Source organism: Chionomys nivalis, chromosome 1, assembly GCF_950005125.1.
Source record: "Chionomys nivalis chromosome 1, mChiNiv1.1, whole genome shotgun sequence".
Taxonomy (NCBI): Eukaryota; Metazoa; Chordata; class Mammalia; order Rodentia; family Cricetidae; genus Chionomys; species Chionomys nivalis.
Window position 1 is genome coordinate 33,742,314 of NC_080086.1, and position 23,162 is coordinate 33,765,475.

General features: G+C 39.8%; 2 protein-coding genes across 2 annotated transcripts in view; both read left to right on the top strand.

Annotated features, from left to right (window-relative positions):
* Znf22 (zinc finger protein 22) overlaps positions 1-16,274 on the top strand; it is a 28,134-nt gene extending 11,860 nt beyond the window's left edge. Inside the window, exon 3 of the mRNA XM_057776114.1 lies at positions 16,087-16,274. Within this exon, the coding sequence (XP_057632097.1) occupies positions 16,087-16,245 (159 nt within the window). The 3' untranslated portion in view covers positions 16,246-16,274. The remainder of the gene's footprint in view (positions 1-16,086) is intronic.
* A 5,219-nt stretch (positions 16,275-21,493) lies between these two features.
* LOC130886563 (olfactory receptor 6M1-like) lies at positions 21,494-22,426 on the top strand. The gene has a single exon (XM_057788482.1). The coding sequence runs from the start codon at positions 21,494-21,496 to the stop codon at positions 22,424-22,426; it is 933 nt and encodes a 310-aa protein (XP_057644465.1).
* The last annotated feature ends 736 nt before the right edge of the window (positions 22,427-23,162 follow it).

The following is a 23,162-nucleotide window of genomic DNA, read 5'->3' on the forward strand; positions in this document are numbered from 1 at the left end:
ATTTGAGTGGGGTTTGTGAGCAACGTGCTCTGGCTTGCTTGGTGGCAACATGGACCAACTGCATGCCTAGAGATGGGGCACTGTGCCTAGGTCTCAGAGGCAGCAAACAACCGCTATGCTGGACTGGGTGAGGCAAGCAGGTGCTACTGTATATACCCTAGTAATGCTGCAGCTTAAATTTTTAAGAAGCGCCTAACATTTTAAGAAGTGTTTCTGAACAGTAAAGAATTAGAGATACACAATAGTACAGTTTCAGACATAAAAGACCTCTAAATGAATCACAGTGTTAGACAAATGTACATAGGCTTGGGGGAGAGAAGAAAAAGAGTATAGAAATTATAAAAGGAAATAAATGATTTATAAAAATTGGAACAAAGTCTTTAAAGACAGAGTACAGACAGTCATTGATTAAAAGAAGTGAAGAAAAACAAGTCGCGCAAAGAGAGTCTGGATTATGTATATTATTGTTTCTTTGAATTTTTTGACTGTGTAGGAGCTAAGTACAGAGAGACATTTCATTGTTTACTGCTAAGCTAAACCAGCATGTATATTATAAATATATTGACTTCAGAATTTGAGTCTAAGGATATGTTGCTTTGGAAAAGAGGTTCTTCTTTTGTTTACACAGAAAATGAGAACCCGTGGATTAATTCCAGACTAATATGTTTTGATGGACCAAGACCTCCTGAAAGGTCACCTTAAACACCCCTCAAAATTACTTTGCCCAATAAAGAGCAGGAAGCAGTTTGGAGAAAAACTACACCCATATTCCAAAATATTGTTCATAGATGTTTGTTTACATTTAAAAGGGGATATGCTATGGAGATTTGCATTGGTATGGATCTTGATTTGTTGATACAAATTTAAGGTTAATCTGGTTATATGTATATTTCTGCTCTTGATTAAGGTATTATGTTTGTGCAGCTCATTTAAAAAATGTAATGTATAATTAAGAAATACAGGTTAATTGATATCATCTATAATAGTCAAGATTGTAGTCATATTAGATTTTTCTAGATGTACAAAGATGTATTTCAGACGGATAGGTATTCTTCAAACCTTTCAAAAACTACAGAATATGGCATTTAAAATGTTTTAAGAACTTACGTCTTTTCATGACAGAGACATGTCTGTTCCTGGCACACCATTTACTTCTAGAGAAAGTTGGGCATTGAAGAGGCTCCTTATGGAGTTTGCTAGCCATTTGGGCAAGAAACTGCTCTTACTTGGACTGCTTTACTGGATATGCAGGGCCCATAGAGAAATGACTGTTGAACTTGCCTGTTGAACTTGTGAGATGATCCTTCAGGGTTCCTGCTTCATGAAAGAGTCTACCAGACATTCTTCAGGATACAAAAGAAAGTGACTGACAAACTGCCAATATAGGCAGACCTGTATTTGAAATTTCCTGCTTCATGGAAAAGTCTGCTGGATGCTATGGGCCTTTAGGCTAAAGATGGATGCCCCAAGGGTACAGAAGAACTTTGGGTGACTGTCCAGGTAGTGAGATATCTCTGTCAATTCTAGAGTTTTGAAAGTTGCTTACAATGTACCTCCTAAACTTAGGTAATAGTATATCCTTCTGGGGTCTTTGATGGAGTTGAGGAATTTATAGTTATATTTTCCTTAGTTATGATAAAAGATAAAGTAGACATAAATATAACTGTAATTCTTGCTTGATAACTGTTTTTTGTAACTTTACTATGTTAAAGTTAAAACATTCCTTTTTATTTAAACAGAAAAAGAGAGGTGATGTAGGAGTCCCCTCTGTATGCTATGATTATCATTAATGAATAACAAAACTGCTTTGGGCCTATAGCAGAGCTATCGGGGAACAGAGCTAGGCAAGGAAAACTAAGCTGAATGCTGGGAGAGAGAAGGTGGAGTTGGAGAGAAGCCATGTAGCCCTGCTGGAGCAAGATGGAACTTTAACCAGTAAGCCACAGCCATGTGGTGATACACAGAATAATAGAAATGGGTTAAATTAATATGTAAGAGTTAGCCAATAAAAAGCTAGAGCTACTAGGCCAAGCAGTGATCTAACTAATACAGTTTCTGTGTGATTACTTCAGTTTCTGGGCACCTGGAAAACAAACAAGTGGCCTTCCTCTAACACTGAGGCCTCTTAGTAATGGAGGATGCAGAGATTGAACTGGTCATCTTCTGTAACCAGGCAAGCCTTTCCATGATGGAACTGATATACCAACCCAGCCATAAAACTCTCGACCTTCAATTTGTCCTGCTGCAAGATGTACTAGGGCAATGGTGGTGCAGAACTTGTGGGGAGGGGCCAACCAATGACTGATCCAATTTGAGACAGCCCATGCCACGAGAGGGATCCCATGCCTCACACTACCTGGATAACCAGGAGCTGGAGTCTGGACATCCCAGAGACCTAGGATAGAGTGAGACACAACTGGCATAGATGGATAGATAGATAGATAGATAGATAGATAGATAGATAGATAGAATATAAGTAAGTCTTTGACAAATGCATAACAGGATTAAAATATTAGAAATTATTTTTTACCATTTTCTGGTACTTTAAAATATTTACTTATTTATGTATTTGTTTGTTTATATGTGTGTGTGTGCTTGTGTCCAAGTGCCCAGAGGCCAAAAGATGTTGAATAATTAATTTAATATTTGGGACATTATGGACAAGTTGTCTATATTAGATATGTAAAAATGACATATGTCTTGTAGTACTAAAATATCACAATTTCTATTAAATAATAGAAGTTAATTTTTTGTGATTCTGCAGGAGAGAAGCTAATGTCCAAAGTTTCAGCAGTATTGGCTTCTAGTGAATCCTGCTTTTCTGCTTTTCAAGAGGCCCCTCACACTGTTTCCTTACATGGCTTCCTTCTATGTGCACATGTATCCACACACAGACACATACATGTGGTGGTATTTAACATACACAACAGTGCAGTTGCTTGTAGGAACTCACAGTAATTGTAAAAGCATGCACAAAACATGAGCAAGATCAAGTCAAAAAGTAATCTCAGTGTGAAGGAGGGAGATGGTCAGAAGTCCCACACTCAGCTGAGGGCTTTGTCAGTTGATATTTTTGGGGAGAGAGAGTCAACTTTCCTAAAGGATTTAGCCCCCTGCAAGGATGCTCATGCTCCAACAGATGGCCCTGCACACACACTAGCATATCTGAGTGTGCTTTGAGAAGAAGGAAAAGGAGAAGAAGAAAGAGGACGAAGACATGAAATTAGGGAATGGTGGTGGTGGTATAGGGAGAAAGTGGAGGGGAGAGATGAGATGTGCATTTAATCAAAGCACATTATGTGCATATATGAAATCCTGAAACACCAATTAAAGTGCTTTAAATGGAGGGCAGGGATATATGCATCTAAGCAGTCCTGGTCAAATTGTGGTCCCACCCTCCACTCTCCATCATCTTCTAGACTTCAGTCAAACCCTTTAGTGTGGTCTGAAAAGTTATTCGAACTATGTGAATTTTTTTTCCTGAGAGGCATATTTGCCCTCTAGTGGATACCTTTCCCATCTCCCAGCCAGAAATTCCTTGGGAAATTCCTATTTCTTGGGCTCCATTGTTTTAATAACCAGACTTGGAACACATGTGTGTCTTCAGACTACCTTCATTTCTGTCAAACCAATTACAAGTCTCTACTATGTCTTATCACCTTAGTCTTGAGATGAAACATGTCTGTATCTGAAACATATATTATGGAAGGCAAGGAGGGGCCAAATGCAAGGAGGGACCAAGGTTTGAGAGTTTAGTTGGTGTCAGGTAACCACATATAAGAACCATTTTTCTTTAACCCCTTGGGGTTTTCTTACTTTTGAAAGAGTTGGCATAAGCAACCCGATCTTGCTGGTTTGAGTCAGGGTCTCTAGTCCCTCTGCAGTCCTTAAACTTATAACTCTGTACTTCAGCTTCCCAAGTACAGGGAACAGCTTCTATGTCCAGGATGGCCTTGTTTCAATTCTGATGGCTTCTCCCCTTGTCTCTGAAGAATATTCTCTGAAGATAGGAATGATTAGCCATATTCTATGATTTGTTGTCCATTTTCCCACAGTGCCAAGATGGGATCCATCTCAGTTGATTTAATTTGATTCCATATTTGAAGGGTGTGGGAAGAGAGTAAATGACAGACATCTAGAAATTAGTACCAATAAACTCTTCAGGGCCAGTTTTAAACAACTTCTGAGATTCAGAAGTGCCTCTTTGTTGTAAGGAACAGCGGGGGGGGGAGGGGCGGGGGGCTGCATCCCGCCACCCGGCTAGCTTTACCGGAAATAATTACACAGAAACTGTATTATTTTAAACACTGCTTGGCCCATTAGTTTTAACCTCTTATTGGCTAGCTCTTACATATTGATCTAACCCATTTCTAATATTCTGTGTAGTACCACAAGCTGGCTTACCAGGAAAGTTCTTAACCTGCATCTGTCTGGAGTGGGAGAATCATGGCGACTGCCTGACTCGGCTTTCTTTCTCCCAGAATCCTGTTCGGTCTACTCCGCCTACCTAATTTTCTGTCCTATTAAAGGGCCAAGGCAGTTTCTTTATTTAACCAATGAAATCAACACAAAACAGAAGACTCCCACATCATTTCCCCCTTTTCTGTTTAGACAAAAAAGAAAGGCTTTAACTTTAACATAGTAAAATTACATATAACAAAACAGTTCTCAAATAAGAATTACAGTTACAATATTTATATCTATTTTATCTTTATCATAACTAAGGAAAACTATAACTATAACCATATTACCTCTTAAGCCAGGTAATCCTGAAATGCATTCTTGGTATAGCCGAGACCTAGTTGACCTAGAGGAAAGAGTAACAATACTGGTTATGTGTCTTAATCCCATAGTTCTCAGTGGTTTTGGCCTCTCTATTCAATCATGCATGGTTGAACTATTTACAGTTTTTAATGTGGTCTCTTCCCTGAGGCATTGTCTTATAGAAGGAGCTGTGGGCAGGCCTGTTTTTTGTCCAGCCCAGCTCCCCGCACGGCTAGCATTATACCCGAAATAACAACACACATATTGTATTCATTTAAACACTGCTTGACCCACTAGCTCTAGCCTCTAACTGGCTAATTCTCATATTTTGACTAACCCGTTTCTAATAATCTCTGTAGCACCAGTCTTACCGGGAAAGATTCAGCATGTCTGACCTGGCGGCTTGCTCCATTGCATCTGACCTGGAGAGGAGCAGCGTGGCATTTTCCTAACTTCCCTTCTTTCCAGCATTCTGTTCTGTTTACTCCACCCACCTATGTTCTAACCTATCAGGCCAAGCAGTTTCTTTATTAATTAACCAATGAAAGCAACAGATTGATATGACACTCCCACATCATTGTCTCATCACTGGTTGTCAGCATATAAATTTCCTGGTGTTCCTCCTTCCCATAGCATAGCAACAGGTCTCAGTTTTCCCTTCCTGCTCTGTTTGTGCTCACTTCCAGTCCTTGGGCAGGATGGAACCATAGTCAACTTACAGCTGAGTTGATAATGTTTCTGATTCTGGTATTTTTCCCAAACCCTCAACTACTGTTGATTTTCAAAATCTTTAGTAGCCAATATACATTCCATTTCATAGCTGTACCCAGAAATGGGGTAGAATGAATTTTTCTATATTTCCTGATAACAACTCCTCCAATTACTCACTTATTCTTTATTTACACCCTTTGTTGCACCTGATATTGGAACTTACAGTTTTTACACCTCTGGTGTTCCCTTTCTCTCCTTCCTCAGTGAAGGTCTAATACTCAATGTACCCCATATCATGTAGGGTCCATCATATGTAGAACAATAATATTATGTATATATTATACTGGGTATTACTAATAGTGTACTGTCAAATAATATACTTATATTATATCTGTCTCAGATAGTCCTACCCTGAGGCCAAAGGGCAGATTCACTAAGACAGTTTAGGGAATATCTAGTAACCACATCTCCTATCTAATTACTTAGGATATAGGCAAGAAGATGAGGGCAAAATGTTATGATTTCCCAAAGGTGTGAATTTCGAAGAAAACATTTTCAAGTCAAACTAAGTAATGAAAAATTAGCTCCCATGGGATTAATTATCCACTAAGTTACCACACTGCAGTAACTAGTTGGTGAAACATTGTGTGTTGGGATTTGGGGGAGCCCCAGAGAATGGCACTGCCTCTCTAAAATGGTCTGTCGCAATTACTGAAAACTGTTCATGATTTTCAGAAGCAATTGGCATGAAACAGACAAAAATAAGTTGGCTCCTTTCTCTCCTCTCTCTCATGCTTTCAAGCCACACGTTCTGCAAGCATCCCCACGTGAATAATCACACGGTTACACGCTTTACTTGTAGCACTGATTTGTTTATTCACTGCCCTGTCCCGGAACATAAGACTTTTATTAATTCTTCAACCTCGCTTCCCTCATGGCTAATCTTCTTGGAAAGCTAATTTATACTTAAGAGAACTGAAATGGGTGCCAAAGGAATATGAAATGGAGCCCAGGCTTTCTATGGCCGGTAACTACTTCTCACATAGGAAATGGTTTTTAATGGACTTTCTTGGGGGCCATCTATAGGCAAATAAACTCTTGGGTTTTAACCAAGAAACCTGTGATTTCACAAGCCTCCAGGTGATATTAATGCCCCAAATTTAGAGGCCTTATAAGTGGGAAGTTAGTAATTGGCTAAAAGTAGTATAATGAGCAAGAAGTGTGTGTTGTTAGTGTCTATTAAATTATTATTTTCCTTTATGTTTGGAAGACAACTTATCTCTGTACTAAGTTGCAGGAGAAAGTAGATAAGATAAGCAGAATTAATGCTCTGTGTGTGATGGGTGGCAGTGATAAAAACCTCCATTTCCCTCTCTGCCTTCTGCTTCTAGCAGCATGAATCTCACAGTTGTTACCTCAGAAAGCATCCTTGACTGCTACCCCAAATAACATCTTCCTAGTGAAACTCCATTTTTCTTTATAAGTAGTGCTAAAAAGCGCTTCACAAATGCTTTTGCAAAAACATGTATTATTTGGTCCTGATGTATAGTCAAACTTTCTCGTTAGTCCTGATAGAATTTTGTATAATGTATTTTTCATCATATTCATCTCCTACTCCACTTCCTCTCTGATTCATCCCCCTTCCCTACTCTTCTAATTTTATCTTTAAAAAAAAAAACACTACCCTCTACTGGCGTGCGGGCATATATGGAGGCAAAATGTTGTATACATAATAAATAAATAACAAATCTTTAAAAAAAACCACCAAGTACAATTTGTACTATTCCCTATATTATGGATCTGTGACTTTCCTCTGGAGCTTGGTGAACCTACCATTTATTAATTACTTGTAATAATTCAAACCAGATGTGATGGTTTGAATGAGAAGGGCCCACTTAGACTCATATATATTAGGACTTGGTCCCCAGTTGGTGTGACCCTTTGGGAAGGATTTAGAAGTGTGACCTTGTTGGAGGAGATGTATCATGGGTATGAACTTGAGACTTCATCAGACTCCTGTCATTCCCATTGTGCTCTCTCTTTCCTGTTTATGGCTCTGGATGTGAGCTCTCCAGCACCATGTCTGCCTGTATACTGCCATGCTGCCTGCCATGATAGCCCTGGGCTCCTATTCCTCTAGAACAGTAAGCCCCAAATAAACGTGCTTTATCACAGCAATAGAAGAGTAACGAGTGTAGCAGGTCTCGTTCAGAAAGTTCTTTCTTGTGCCAATGAGTTCAAGCATATTCCCTATTTTCTCCACTATCAGATTCAGGGTTTCATGTCTTTACCTTGAAGTTCTTGATCTATTTGGAGTTGAGTTTTGCGTTGGGTGTTAGATATGAATCTTCTTCATTTTTCTACATGTGACTATCCAATTTAGCCAGTACCATTTCTTGAAGATGCTATCTTTTAACGTATTTGGTACGTTTTTGGTCAAGAGTCAGGGATACATAGGTACATGGAGTTATATAGTAATCTTCCATTCTATTCCTTTGATCAATGTTTCATGCCAATACCATGCTGTTTTTATTGCTATAACTCTCTAGTACATCTTGACATCTGGGATGGTGATTTCTCCGCAGTTCTCTACTATTCAGGTTTTTTGTTGTTGTTGTTGTTGTTGTTGTTGTTGTTGTTGTTTTGCTAACCTGGGTTTTCACATTTTCACAAGAAGTTTAAGATGTGTTTGTTCAATTTGTGTGACTTGTGTTGGAATTTTCATGGAGGTTGCACTGAATCTACAGACTGCTTATGGTAAGCCAGCCATTTTCACAATAGTAATTTTACTGATCTGTGAGTGTGGGCAGTCTTCCCATCTTTTGATGTCCTCTTCAATTTCTTTCTTTAATGACTTGGAAGTTTTATTATATCAGTCTTTTGCTTGCTTGGTTAGAGTTTTTGAAATGTAATTTTGAGGGTGTCATGAAATGCTACCTCCCTCTTTTATTTTTTTTGTTTTTTGTTTTGTTTTTGAGACAGGGTTTCTCTGTGAAACCCTGGATGTCCTGGAACTTGCACTGTAGACCAGGCTGGCCTCATGAGGTTAAAGGTGTGTGTCACCACCATCTGGCCAGTTTCTCTTCTTTATTTCTCAGTATGTCTGTCAGCTGAGTGTAGGAAGGCTACTGATTTTTGTGCATTGATTTTATATTCTGCTACTTTACTGAAAGTATCTTGTGTACAAGTTTCCTGGTGGAGTCTTCAGGGTTTTCTATATATAAAACCACAATTTCTTTGGTAAGAATTCTTTGACTTCTTCCTTTCCTATTTGTATCTCTTTTATTGCCTTCAATTGTCTTATTGCCCTAGTTAAGATGTAAAGCACTATACTGAACAGGTATAAGAGAGTAGACAACATTGTTTTGTCAGCTTAGTGGAAATGCTTTGAGTTTCTCTACACTTAGAATGATGCTGGCTCTGGGTTGTAAATTTCTTCCATTATGTTGAGATGTCATATCCACAGTGTCTTTAGGATTTTTTTAATATGAAGGGATATTGGATTTTATCAAAGACCTTTTCTGCATCTAATGAGATAATTATGGTTTTGGTCTTTTAGTTTCTTAAGGCTGAAGATAATGCTTATTAAATTACATGTGTTGAATCACCCATGTACCTCTGTAATGAAGCTAATGTGATGATGGTGGATAATATTGTGATATGTTCTTAAATTCAATTTGCAAATATTTTATTGAGATTTTTGGGTAATTTAGCTAAAGGTTTTCAAATCTTGTTGATTTTTTTTAAATCAAGTGCCTGTTTCAGTGATTTTTTTTGTATTGCTTTCTGTTTGTGTTTATTTCTAGTTTATTAATGACATCCTGAGATTGATTATTTCTTCTTATCAATTCTTTGTGGGATTTTTCCTTGTTTTTCTAAACTCTTCAAGCGTGTCATTAAGCTATTAATATGAGACCTCTCAAGGCTTTTAATGCAGGCATTTAATACTAGAACTTTCTCTTTGGGTTGCTTTCATATGTCCCAGCTGCTTACAGTCACAACAGACAGCATTAATTCGTAGAATGACATTGAGGAACATTGCTACACTAACAATGCCAATCTGTAAATATGGAATGTCTTTCATTTATTTGGCCCTTACATTCAAATTCTTTTTTTTTTTTTTTTTTTTTTTTTTTTTTTTTTTTTGGATTTTCGAGACAGGGTTTCTCCATAGCTCTTTGGTTCCTGTCCTGGAACTAGCTCTTGTAGACCAGGCTGGCCTCGAACTTCCAGAGATCCTCCTGCCTCTGCCTCCCGAGTGCTGGGATTAAAGGCGTGCGCCACCACCGCCCGGCCCTTACATTCAAATTCTTGCTTCAGGTTCTGCTTTCCAAATGATGATAATGAATTCCCTTCTTTCTCGATCTTATTCCCTTTACTTACTCTTGCAGAAATACACACGTGCGTATATTCTATTTACTTTACCACTTACAATGCAAGTTTTTCTTTTTTTGAATTAATAAAGGCTTTATTAGGTGTAAGTATATTATACTTTCGATATTTTTCCATACGTTTTATTTTTTTATTAAAAATTTCTGCCTCCTCCCTGCCTCCCTTTTTCCTCCCCCTCCCCCACTCCCTACACCCCATTCCCCTCCCCCTCCCTCTGCAGTCCAAAGAGCAGTCAGGGTTCTCTGCCCTGTGGGAAGTCCAAGGTCTTCCCCCATCCATCCAGGTCTAGGAAGGTGAGCATCCAAACAGGCTAGGCTCCCACAAAGCCAGTTAAGTGCAGTAGGATCAAAACCCAGTGCCATTGTCCTTGGCTTCTCAGCAACCCTCATTGTCCACTATATTCAGAGAGTCCTGTTTTATTCCATGCTTTTTCAGTCCCAGTCCATCTGGCCTTGGTGAGCTCCCAATAGATCAGCCCCACCGTCTCAGTGGGTGGGTGCCCCCCTCGCAGTCTTAACTTCCTTGCTCATGTTCTCCCTCCTTCTGTTCCTCATTTGGACCTTGGGAGCTCAGTCCATTGCTCCAATGTGGGTCTCTGTCTCTATTTCCATCCGTCTCTGGATGAAGGTTCTATGGTGATATGCAAGATATTCATTAGTATGGCTATAGGATCGGGCCATTTCAGGCTCTCCTCAGCTACCCAAGGACTTAGTTGGGTACATCTCTCTGAACCCCTGGGAACCTCTCTAGAGTCAAGTCTCTTGCCAACCCTAAAATGGCTCCCTTAATTAAGATATATACTTCCCTGCTCCCATATCCATCCTTCCATTATCCCAACCATCCCATTCCCCCAAGCTCTCCCCATCCTCCCCTTCTCACTTGTCTCTCCCCATCTCCCCTTTCCCCCACCCACCCCACCCCCCAGTTCCCAATTTTTGCCCAATCTTGTCTACTTCCCATATCCAGGAGGATAACTATATGTTAGTCCTCATTGCTGAAGAAAATGGATCTTTCCTCCCCCAGCAGCCATCAGTTACTAAAAATTTCTCAGATAGGGATGGGACTTCATGAATCCCTCCACATCTATGCTGGGAGTTTAGCTGCCCTGATCTTGTGTAAGTTTTGAGCATGAAGTCACATCTGTTGTTGGTTTTTGTGTGTGATACAGCCAGCATACTGCAGATGTCCACTATGTCTACATCTTACAATATTTCTGTCCCCCTTCTGGATGATCCCTGAGACTAGAACTAAGCATTCTACACACTCTTATTTTGTTTGTTAACCAATGTGGTTCACCATCTACTACTGAGAGATTTTCTGATAAGGATTGAGAGATGCAGTAATATATAGCTATTGAGGTAAGAATTCAGGGTAAAGTTTATTACTCATTCCATTTGTCAGAAAACTAACACTAGGTTCTCTCCTAGGGCCTATGACCAGATACTGGTACAAAGTATGCATTCTGTCTTATGGAGTGGACTTTAAAGACAATAAGAAAGTAGTTGGCTACTCCCATAATATTTGTGTCTCATTTGCACCAATGGGCACATCTTATCAGGAAGATTGTTATTGTAGTTCACAGAATCCATAATTAGGTAAGACCAGCAATGATTTTCTCTCCCAGTAGCATGCACAGAACCTTCTAGCACTATGAAAGCGATTCATCCAGAGATGAAGTTTCCAAGTAGCTACCAGCTGAATTTTTTTGTGGTCTATGACTCAGATATATGGTATGTGGTGATTTGGATAGGAATGGCTCCCATAGACTCATATATTTGAATTCTTAATTACCAGGGAGTGAAACTATTTGAAAGGATTGCCTTGTTGGAACAGATATGGAAAGATTGGAGGAAGTGTGTCACTGGATATGGGCTTTGAAGTTTTCAAAAGCCCATGCCAGGCCTAGCCCCTACCCCTCTCTTGACCTGTATATCAGAATGTAGCCCTGAGCTACTACTCCAGCTCCATGTGTGCCACAATGCCCCCTACCATGATGACCATGACAATAATAGATTAAATTTCTGAAATTGTAGGTAAGTCCCCAGTTAGATGTTTTCTTTTATAAGAGTGCTTTGGTCATGGTGTCACTTCCAGCAATAGAATGGTGACTAAGAAACTGGTACCAAGGAGAAAGATATCGTGGTGATAAGACTGACCATGCTATTTTCTATTGTATAATTTTAGCTTCTTTATCAAAAAAATCAGGTGTTCATAGGTGTGTGGATGAATATCTAGGTCTTTGATTCGATTTCATTGGTCAACCTCTCTGCTTTTATGCCAATACCAAGCTGTTTTCATTACTGTAGCTCTGTAATAGAACTTGATGTCAGGGATGGTGATGCCTCCGGAAGTTCCTTTATTGTACAGGATTGCTTTGGCTATCCTGGGTATTTTATTTTTCCATATGAAGTTGATTATTGGTCTTTCAAGGTCTGTGAAGAATTGTGTTGGGATTTTGATGGGGATTGCATTGAATCTATAGCTTGTTTTTGGTAGTACTGCCATTTTTACTATGTTGATTCTTCCTATCCAGGAACATGGGAGATCTTTCCATATTCTGGAATCGTCTTCAATTTCTTTCTTCAATGATTTAAAGTCCTTGTTAAATAGATCTTTGACTTTTTTGGTTAGTGTTACCCCAAGATATTTTATATTATTTGTGGCTATTGTGAAAGGCAATGTTTCTCTGATTTCCCTCTCAGCTTCTTTATCATTTGTGTATAGGAGGGCTACTGATTTTTTGAGTTGATCTTGTATCTTGCCATATCACTGAAGGTATTAATCAGCTGTAAAAGTTCTCTGGTAGAGTTTTTAAGATCACTTATATACACTATCATATCATCTGCAAATAACAAATGTTTGACTTCTTCTTTTCCAATTTGAATCCCCCTGATCTCCTTTTGTTGTTTTATTGCTATTGCTAAAACTTGAAGAACTATGTTGAATAAATATGGAGAGAGTGCCCAGCCTTGTCTTGTTCCCGATTTTAGTGGAATCACTTTAGTTTCTCTTTGTTTAATTTGATGTTGGCTGTCGGCTTGCTGTATATTGCTTTTATTATATTTAGATATGTTTTTGTATCCCTGATCTCTCCAAGACCTTTATCATGAAGGGGTGTTGGATTTTGTCAAATACTTTTCAGCATCTAATAAAAATGATCATATGTTTTTTCTTTCAGTTTATTTATATGATGGATTGCACTGATAGATTTTTGTATTTTGAACCAGCCGTGCATCTCTGGGATGAAGCTGATTTGATCATGATAGATGGGGTTTTTTTTTGATGTGTTATTGGATTCCATTTGCCAGTATTCTATTGAGTGTTTTTGTAAGGCATGACCTCTTATAGCTATTGATTTAAAAGATTTTTTCTTCACTAGACCTTTTTTTTTTTTTGCAAGGAAAAGACAGAAAAATTTGCCTTCACAGTGCCTATTTATAATAATTCTCAACCTGCTAAAAGATATCAAAGGAGGATTCTCCCACAGAAAATGTTAAATAGCCTCACCCTTTTCTAATATTTTGAAGTCAGTTTTTTGAATCTATAGTTTATTATTACATGGACAACATTTTGCTCTCTGATTCAAATGTAGATACTTTAGAAAGAATGATTGAAGAAGTAAAGAAAGTTTTGCCCAGTTGAGGATTACAAATTGTTCCTGAAAAATAAAAGAAGAGATACTATCACTTATCTAGGTTATAAAATAGGTTTACAGAAGATTAGAACACAGAAAAGCACAAATTAGGAGAGAAAGATTGCAGACTCTTAATGAATTCCAAAGATTGTTAGGAGATATTTCCAATCTACTGACCACTTCTTGAATAAAATCTGATCAAATAATTCATTTAAACAAACTTTAGATGTTCACAAAGACTTAAATAGTCCCAGGGAATTAACAGCTGACGCTGAGAAGGAATTGACATTGATTGAAGAGAAATTACAGGAGGCACATGTGAATCCTGTAGATCTGAATCTTAACTGCATTCTGGTCATATTACCCTCAAAATATTCCCCTACAGGAATTTTAATGCCAGAGAGAAGATATTAGCTTAGAATTGATCTTTTTAGCAATAAACTGAGTAAAAAATTAAAATTTCATGTGGAAAATGTCTCTGAATTAATTATAAAAGGAAAATTGAGACTTTGTCAATTAGCAGGAATAGACCCAGCAGTCTATTTTACTAGTGATGAAATTGACAAATTATCAGAAGACAATGAATCCTGGCAAAGAGCTTGTACTGTTTTTTTTTTGGGAAGAGATTAATAACAACTATCCCAAAAGCAATAGAACTAAACTTATAAAGAGAGCTAACTGGATTCTTCCTCACATTGTACATGACACACTAATAACATTCTATACTGATGCAAATAAATCAGGAAAGGCAGGTTACAAATCAGAAGATTTAAATAAAGTGAAATAAAGCCCTTCAAATTCTGTCCAAAAGTAGAATTATATGCTCTTCTTATGGCATTTTTCTCATGGATTTTAAAGAACTTCTCAGTATAGTTACTGATTTGCAATATGCAGAAAGAGTTGTTTTGCATATTGAAATCACTGAATTTATAACAGATGATACAGAATTGACATCATTATTTATTCAGATCCAAGGTAAAATACGTTTGTACCATATACATAACATACATCTCATCCCATATGGTTCTGCCAGGTCCTCTAGACAAGGTAATGCAGAAATTGATATATTATTGATTGCATATGTTCTGAAGACCTCAGAATTTCATTAAAAACATCATGTCAATAGCAAAGAGTTAAAAAAGAACTTTTCTATTACATGGCAACAAGCTAAGGAGATTATAAAGAGAGGTCCTAGTTATTCTTTTTATAACCAAACACCACTACCTGCAGTAAGTAACCCAAAGAGTATTCAAAGGAATAAAACCTGGCAGATGAATGTGTTCCACTTTCTAGAGATTGGAAAATTAAAATATGTACACCACACCACTGATACCTATTCAGGTTTCCAATGGCAACTGCTTTGAGTTTGGAAAAGGCTGATTGGGTTTTCACACATTTATTAGAAGTTATGGCCATCATGGGTATACCTGTACAAATAAAGACAATGGTCCAGCATATGTCTCTAAGAAAATGAAACAATTTTTTGATTTATTATAATATAAAGCATATTGCAGGAATACCACACAATCCTATACGTCAGACAGTTATAGAAAGATTGAATCAAACTATAAAGGATATGTTAAACAAACAGAAAGGGATGAAAAATACATCCAGAAATAGATTGCATAACATAATGCTTTATTAATCTTGCATTTTCTTAATGCTAATGAGAAAGGAACAACAGCTGCAGAGAGACATTGGATAATAGATAACCTCTTCTGGAGAGGATGTGGAGTAAGGAGAACACTCATCCATTGCTGGTGGGAATGCAAACTTGTGCAACCACTTTGGATATCAGTGTGGCAGTTTCTCAGGAAACTGGGAGTCAACCTACCTCAGGATCTAGCAATTCCACTCTTGGGAATATACTCAAGAGATGCCCAATCATACTACAAAAGCATTTGTTCATCTATGTTCATAGCAGCACTATTTGTAATAGCCAGAACCTGGAAACAACCTATGTGTCCCTCAATAGAAGAATGGATAAAGAAGGTGTGACACATATACACTATAGAGTTCTGCTCAGTGGTAATAAACAATGACATCTTGAATTTTGCATACAAATAGATGGAAATAGAAAACACTTTACTGAGTGAGATAACCCAGACCCAAAAAGATGGATATGGCATGTACTCACTCATAAGTGGATTCTAGCCGTAAGCAAAGGACTTTGAGCCTATAATTCGTGATCCTAGAGAAGCTAAATAAGAAAGTGAACCCAAAGAAAAACATATATTTAGCCTCCTGAATATTGGAAGTAGACAAGATTGCAGGGCAAAAGTTGGGAGTACAGAGGTGGGGGTGAGGGAAAGGGGAGAGGGGGCGAGAGAAGGGAGAAGGGGAGGATTGGGGAGAGCTTGGGGGAATGCGATGGTTGAGATGGAGGAAGGGTGGATATGGGAGCAGGGAAGAAGATATCTTATTTAAGGGATCCATTTTAGGGTTGGCAAGAGACTTGACTCTAGAGGGGTTCCCAGGTGTCCAAGGGGATGTCCCTAGCTAGGTCCTTGTCCAGTAGAGGAGAGGGTGCCTGAACTGGCCTTATCCCATAGCCACACTGATGAATACCTTGCATATCACCATAGAACCTTCATCTGGCGATGGATGGAGATAGAGACAGAGATCCACATTGGAGCACTGGACTGAGCTCCCAAGTTCCAGATAAAGAGCAGAAGGAGGAAGAACATGAGCAAGGAAGTCAGGACCGCAAGGGGTGCGCCCACCCACTGAGATGGTGGGGCTGATCTAATGGAAGCTCACCAAAGCAAGCTGGACTGGGACTGATGGAGCTTGTGATCAAACTGGACTCTCTGAACGTGTCGGACAAGGAGGGCTGAATGAGAAGCCAAGGACAATGTCATTGGGTTTTGATCCTACTACAGGTACTGGCTTTGTGGGAGTGTATTCTGTTTGGATTCTCACCTTCCTAGACCTGGATGGAAGGGGGAGGACTTTGGACTTCCCACAGGGCAGGGAACCCTGACTGCTCTTTGGACTAGAAAGGGAAGGGGAAGGGAATGGGGAGAGGGGGAGGGGGAGGGGGAGGGAAATAGGAGGAGGGGAGGAGGTGGAAATTTTTAAGAAAAAAAAATACAAATAAAAAAACCAAAAAAAAAAAAAGAAAGAAAGAAAGAAAAGAAGAAACAAAGCGCTGGTTAAGACAGAGTGTAGTGTTTGTCTGTGCATCTGAATGTAAGTATTTAGAAAGCATTTGGGGGCTATGTTAATTTAGCTACACAACAACAGCAAGTTCCTCCCCAGGTCATAAGACCTTCTGCATTAGTCATGGATATTTTTAACTGGGTTAACAGTACCAGGTATAAATTCTCTCCTGTGGAGCGGGCCTCATAATCAATCAGTAACTGTTGGCTCTCCCATAACAGTCATGCCACCAGTGGGCACTTCTTTCATGGTAAGGTGGCATTTCAGTTCATTGGGTTCATAGTTCATTAAGACTGTAGATGCCCTTTCTTCCCAATTGTAGGTATAGCATCTTCTGGAACTACAGAAACTAGCTAGCAGGAAGGATGCTTCTAGTTCCAGCTTCTCTACATCTTGTAATGAAAATGTGTGGTCCTTGGATTTTACCATAGAGCCACAAGCTGCAGGAATAGAGAGAGAGACCAGTTCCCAGCAGCAAACCTGAGGTAGCCAAGAAAAACAGCCCACAGACCAAAGGTTGCTGAGTAGCAGCTTCTCCCTTCTGTGGCTCATGTGTCTTTCAGCAATATCTACCTACATCAATTAATTACAAGGGGATTCACTCATTACAGATGCATTTGGTGATAAATTAGTCAGCTACTAAGGTGAAATTATGAAATGTTCAGTGGCTTGAATAAATCTGTATATTATGTTAAGTGAAATAAGACAGGCACCAAGAGATGAGAAACCATGTCTTACTAGTATGTGGAAGCACTCGTTACATTGCTTTCACAGACTTAAGGAACCAAGTAACAGACAGCAGCACAACAGACAGAAGGGTAGGGCAGGTCAAAGGTACTTAATGAGAATAAAAGAGCAGTCGGGCCGGGCGGTGGTGGCGCACGCCTTTAATCCCAGCACTCGGGAGGCAGAGGCAGGCGGATCTCTGTGAGTTCGAGACCAGCCTGGTCTACAAGAGCTAGTTCCAGGACAGGCTCCAAAACCACAGAGAAACCCTGTCTCGAAAAACCAAAAAAAAAAAAAAAAAAAAAAAAAAGAGCAGTCGGATATTGTGGGAGGTCCTTCCGCACCTCCAGCCAATAGCCGCCGAGGTACCAGTCCATTGGGGCGTGGTATCTTTTCCTTTAAAAAAAAAAGCGGCTACTTCCCTCCTCTCTCTCTTTACTTCCTGCTCCGGTTCCGGCGACTAGACTTCTTCCTAATTGCGTGCGCAGAGGGCTGTTGTCTGGGACGGTGATCTGGGACGGTGATCTGTAAGTTTATTCCCCTTTAAATAAATACCACCCTATTAATCACAATTCCAAACTGGTGTGGGATTGTTTATGATTTGCGCCTTCATTTGGCCCCCAACATGTGGACAACTGAATCCACAGAAAGCTTGGGAAAGAATAGAGTAAAGCATGTTTTCTTGGTAGCAGCAATTTCTTGGGTCTGCTCTGCTTGCTAGAGGCAAGCAAGTGCTCTCATCTAAGAGAGGCTTCCTGACTCAGCTTCAGCTGTGAAACCTTGCAGCTCATTTGAGAGGTCCTGCCGTGAACACTTGAACGGTGTTGATGAAAAGCTGACGGCATGCTTGTTTGTTTTCAGCCATAGCAGGAAAAAAGTTGTGCTGTTTTATTTAAAATGCTGGCTTTCTGGGCCGTCCTGCCAGGGCAAACTCTGACTGTTTGAGGCAGGAGGGCCGACTACAGAGAGAGGACTTGATTTTTGTCTGTGGACGTAATGCTGCAGTTTGTTTGCTGGCAAGAACCTTGAAACGCCACAGAGTTGTGGTGATAAACATGGCTACAGCCGGTATCTCCGCCGTGAGACTGGAAAGCTAAGGAATGGCTGGATCCAGCCGTCAAAGCCACGGCTTTCGTCCTACTGATATTGCTTGGTAAATTAAAGACTCATGTGGTCAGGAAAAGAGAGATATACAGTAAAGAGAGATTCAAAGACAAAGAAAACTTTAAATGATTTACAGTGTGTTTAAAAATATATGCAGGCTGAAAGATAAAGTTCTTAAAAGTAAAAAAACAAAAATAAGGAAGTAGTTGGGTGTAGTAGTACACACCTTTAATCCCAACACTTGGGAGGCAGAGGGAGATTGACCTCTGAGACTTCAAGGTGTGGTAGCACACGCCTTTAATCCCACTGCCTGGGAGAGGGGAGCATGGCGTCTGAGCTCACTTCCTCTTCCTCCCAGCATTCTGTTCTGTTTACTCCACCCATCTATGTTCTAACCTATGAGGACCAAGCAGTTTCTTTATTTTTTAACCAATGACCTTCCTCCATCAGTCGGACGGAAAGAATAATTTCTTATTTATACAGAAGGGTAACTATGGTTGAAAATAATTCATTGAGGATTACAAAACAGTCAACAAGATTTAAAATGATTTGGGCACAAGAAAACAAAGTAAAATATGTGTCAACTACTCTGACCTGACCATGGGAATACTGAGTGGACATCCTAAAATGTCACATTGTACTCTGTAAATGTATACAATTATTATGCATCAAATACACACACACATGGTGTAGGAGGCTCTTCTGTTCATGTGTTGCTTTCATTGGTTAATGAATAAAGAAAAACACAATAATATAGATAATCCAGACTCTCTGTGTTTTAATTAATACAGTTTCTGTGTGGTTATTTCAAGTGTAAGCTAGCCGAGCAGCTGAGGCAAACAAGGGGCCCACTCCTTGTAACACACACACACACACACACACACACACACAGCAAAGGATCAGGTAGGTTTTAGGTGCTAGGAGATATATGATCTTCCCTTTATCCTTGTGGAGAAGCAGGGATTGCATTTCCCTCTTCAAGGAGGCTGGGCTAGCAAAGAAAATATTCTGATTAAAAAAAATCAGCAGTGACTGGTGCCCATATATGCATGTATATTAACCTTATATATGCTAATTTCCACTCTAATTGTTTGTTTATCAGGATAAAATATAATTAAAATGTAATTATCACATGCATAGGTGAACAGATGAAGGTGAAATCCATTCTCTTTTGCACATCTCCCTTCTGTATCGTCTCCATAAGTCTGACAAAAACAAAATGCAGGGACCAGTTCCTTATGATCACATGTTTGTACTTGGTACCTTGCTCTGGTCGCAGTATACACATCACACAAAGAAAATGTAAGTCTGGACTTTGACCTCAAATAACTAGAAACTTTGCAAGTTGAGATCTGAGAAATCCATAGGGAATTAGAGAGAAAAGTCTCAGCAGAGGACAGTATACACTGCCTGTTACCCCAGACAGGAAACAAGGTTCCACCAATAACTCTTGTTCTCAAAAGTGACCAATTAGATGTCTCTAGGGAGCCCAACTGTGCCTAACATGTCTTTCTTATTCCTTCCACTCATAACAAGCTCTGAGAGCACCTGGATCCCTGGCTGGGGACCTCATACTAGTGACCAAATCCTTGTGGGGAAGTCATCAAAGACATATTGGACCTGTGTTTTTGGAGATTTTTGTTCTTGGTGTAACCAAACACAAATGATTCTGCGCTTAGAGATGTGGGACTACAAAGGGGAAAGCTATGCAGCAGAAAGGTCAGTTGCACACCCAAGAGGTGAGCAGTGTGCCAGAATATTCTTTAGGTTGCTCCTCAGGTCCTGAAGCATGAAGAAGGGCAAGGTAAACAGTACATTCAGGTCTTGGCCATGACAGTGTGGAACAGACACAAATTACACCCTGCTTCCAGGAACTCGGCTCTCAGATGAGATGGAGGAGAGGATGATAAAATTGGGACCACTGCTATGAGTGAAGGCTAATGCTTTGATAGACTACCACCAGCAGCATCTTATGTGCTAGGGTGGAGCCCAGAAGAACAATGTTAAGACTTTGATTTACACTGTAACAGTGATGTCCCTAGTGCCTGGTCATCTCAGTGTCCTTCTGTTATATGGTTGTGCTGGAATAGATTTAGTGTAAGGATCATACTGTCCTTAGGTCCACCATACACCATTACTATTACCTGAAGGATGAGAAAGTGGAGTCAGTAGAGTGTATCTGTCACATACATTGGAAAGACTGTCAGTTGGACATTTTTATGGGGAAATCATCAAAGTCCTGTGTTTTTGGACATTTCCGTTCTTGGTATAAGTGAACACAAATAATTTTACACTTAGTTATGTGGGATCACAAAAGAGAAAGGTATGAAGTAGCAAGGTCAGATATAAAGGTTTCCAATAAAGAATATTGCCTTCATAAGTTCCGGTATTTGCCACCAAGCCTGATGGAATGAATTTGATCTCCAGGACCAATAAGGTGCAAGAAGAAACCGACTTCTGCAAATTGTCCTCTTACCTCCACAAATGTGAGTTATGCTAACAATAAATAAATGCAAATTTAATACATTAAAAATACTTGGTCATAGTATTGAGAATCAGCAGGAATTTTGGAAAGCAATATGAATTCAGTCTTTGATATCTCTGTTATATGATCCAACCTCTCTGAGATTCTGACACTTTTGATCTCTCCTGGTGAGGCAGAGTGGCAAGAATCTAATACTCATGATGTTGTGGGGACAGAGAGAAATACTGACTCCAGGTGGCCAGGATAGCAACATAAGTGGTGGTGGTGATGGTTATAAAGGTGACAGTAAAGATGGCTGAATCAAAGAGCAATATGTCAATAATTATGATAGTATAGTTATACTTAGGTTTATGACATAAACACACAGGTGTAGGTCAAAAGCAAAGAGAACAACATGTTTCATCATATTTGATCACCACCACACTTTGAACAGGCTGCTGAGTGACCTGGATGTGTGCATTGTGAGAACATCTCTGCTCTCTGCAATCTCTTCATCACAAGTGAAGACAGTGGAAATGGGGAATGGGACAACTGTCCAGGAGTTTACCCTGGAGGGATTTCCTGCTGTCCAGCGCCTGGGGAGGCTGCTCTTCTCGGTGCACCTGCTGGCATACCTGGCCTCCATCACAGGCAATGTAGTCATTGTCTCCGTCGTCTGCACCAGTACCCATCTGAAAACCCCCATGTACTTTTTCCTCGGCATTTTCTCCTTCTTTGAGTGTTGCTTTACCAGTGCTGTCATTCCTAAATTGTTGGCCATATTTCTTTTAGGGAAGCAAACAATTTCCTTTGTTGCCTGTTTCGTACAAGCCTTTGTCTTTGTATTCATTGGGGCCTTTGGCTTCCTTCTCATAGCCGTGATGTCAGTGGACAGGTGTGTGGCTATCTGCAAGCCTCTGCATTATCCCACCATCATGAACCCGAGGACCTGCACCCTCCTAATCACAGCCTGCCTTGCTGTGACCTTTGCCTTTATCACTTGGGTCGTAGTGAAGGTGTCCCGGTTATCCTTCTGTGGCCCCCATGTCATCCCACACTTCTTCTGTGACCTTGGCCCTCTGATCCACCTCTCCTGCTCAGACACCAGATCTGCAGAAACTCTGACCTTTGGCCTTGCTTTGCTTATCCTTCTCTCATCCCTCATTGTCACCATCATTGCATACAGCAGCATAGTAGTCACAATTGTGCGTCTCCCCTCAGCCAGAGAGCGACAGAAAGCTTTCTCCACCTGCTCATCCCACCTCATCGTCCTCTCTCTCATGTACGGCAGCTGCGTGTTTATATATGTGAAACCGAAGCAAACAAGTCAGCTGGAATCCAACAGGGCGGCTGCTCTTGTGAACACAGTGCTGACCCCGCTTCTGAACCCTGTCATCTACACCCTGCGCAACAAGCAGGTCCACCGGGCTCTGAGGGAGGCTGTGTGCAGAATAAAAATGTCAAGGTAAGAAAACATCATGTGCTTTTGGGTGGAAATAATAAAAAAAAAATTTCTCTAATTTAACAAGTGCGCAAGCCTTAGCAGATCAGAATGACAAATTTCACATGCCTTCCTTGTAAATATCTCCATAAAATACAGCTGTTTGCTGGCTCGTGGAGACATTTCAATGCAGCGTATGTGCCTAATCCACTCTTTTTATTCCATATATTCCTGGCAATAGATTTTTGTTTGTTTTTCAAGGCATGGTTTTCCTGTGTAACCCTGGCTGTCCTGGAACTCGCTCTGTAGACCATCCTGGCCTTAAACTCACAGAAATCCACCTGCCTCTGCCTCCTGAGTGCTGGGATTGAAGGCGTGCGCCTTCACAACCCACGCCTTCACAACCCAGCATGGCAATAGATTTTGATTGCAAAATCTATTGAACTTTTTCATTCAAGTGGTAGGAACTGTGTGTTTGAAATTCCTGAAATATATTGAACTATACCATTTAAATTGTGCTGTCTTCCACAAATTAGTATTATTTTAGCGGAAATAATAACTATTTACCAATGACGGTAAAATTACTAAAACAATTAGTGATTTTATTTGAATTGAAGCTTTAAAAATATTAGTGAAGGTAACCAATGCTTTGCCCATGTTCCCTCCATGACTACTGAAGGAAACACGATCCTCTGTCTTGTAAAATATATGTCACAGTATACATCATCTCCGTTTCTCCTCTTGTAACTGCGCTCAACTGTATA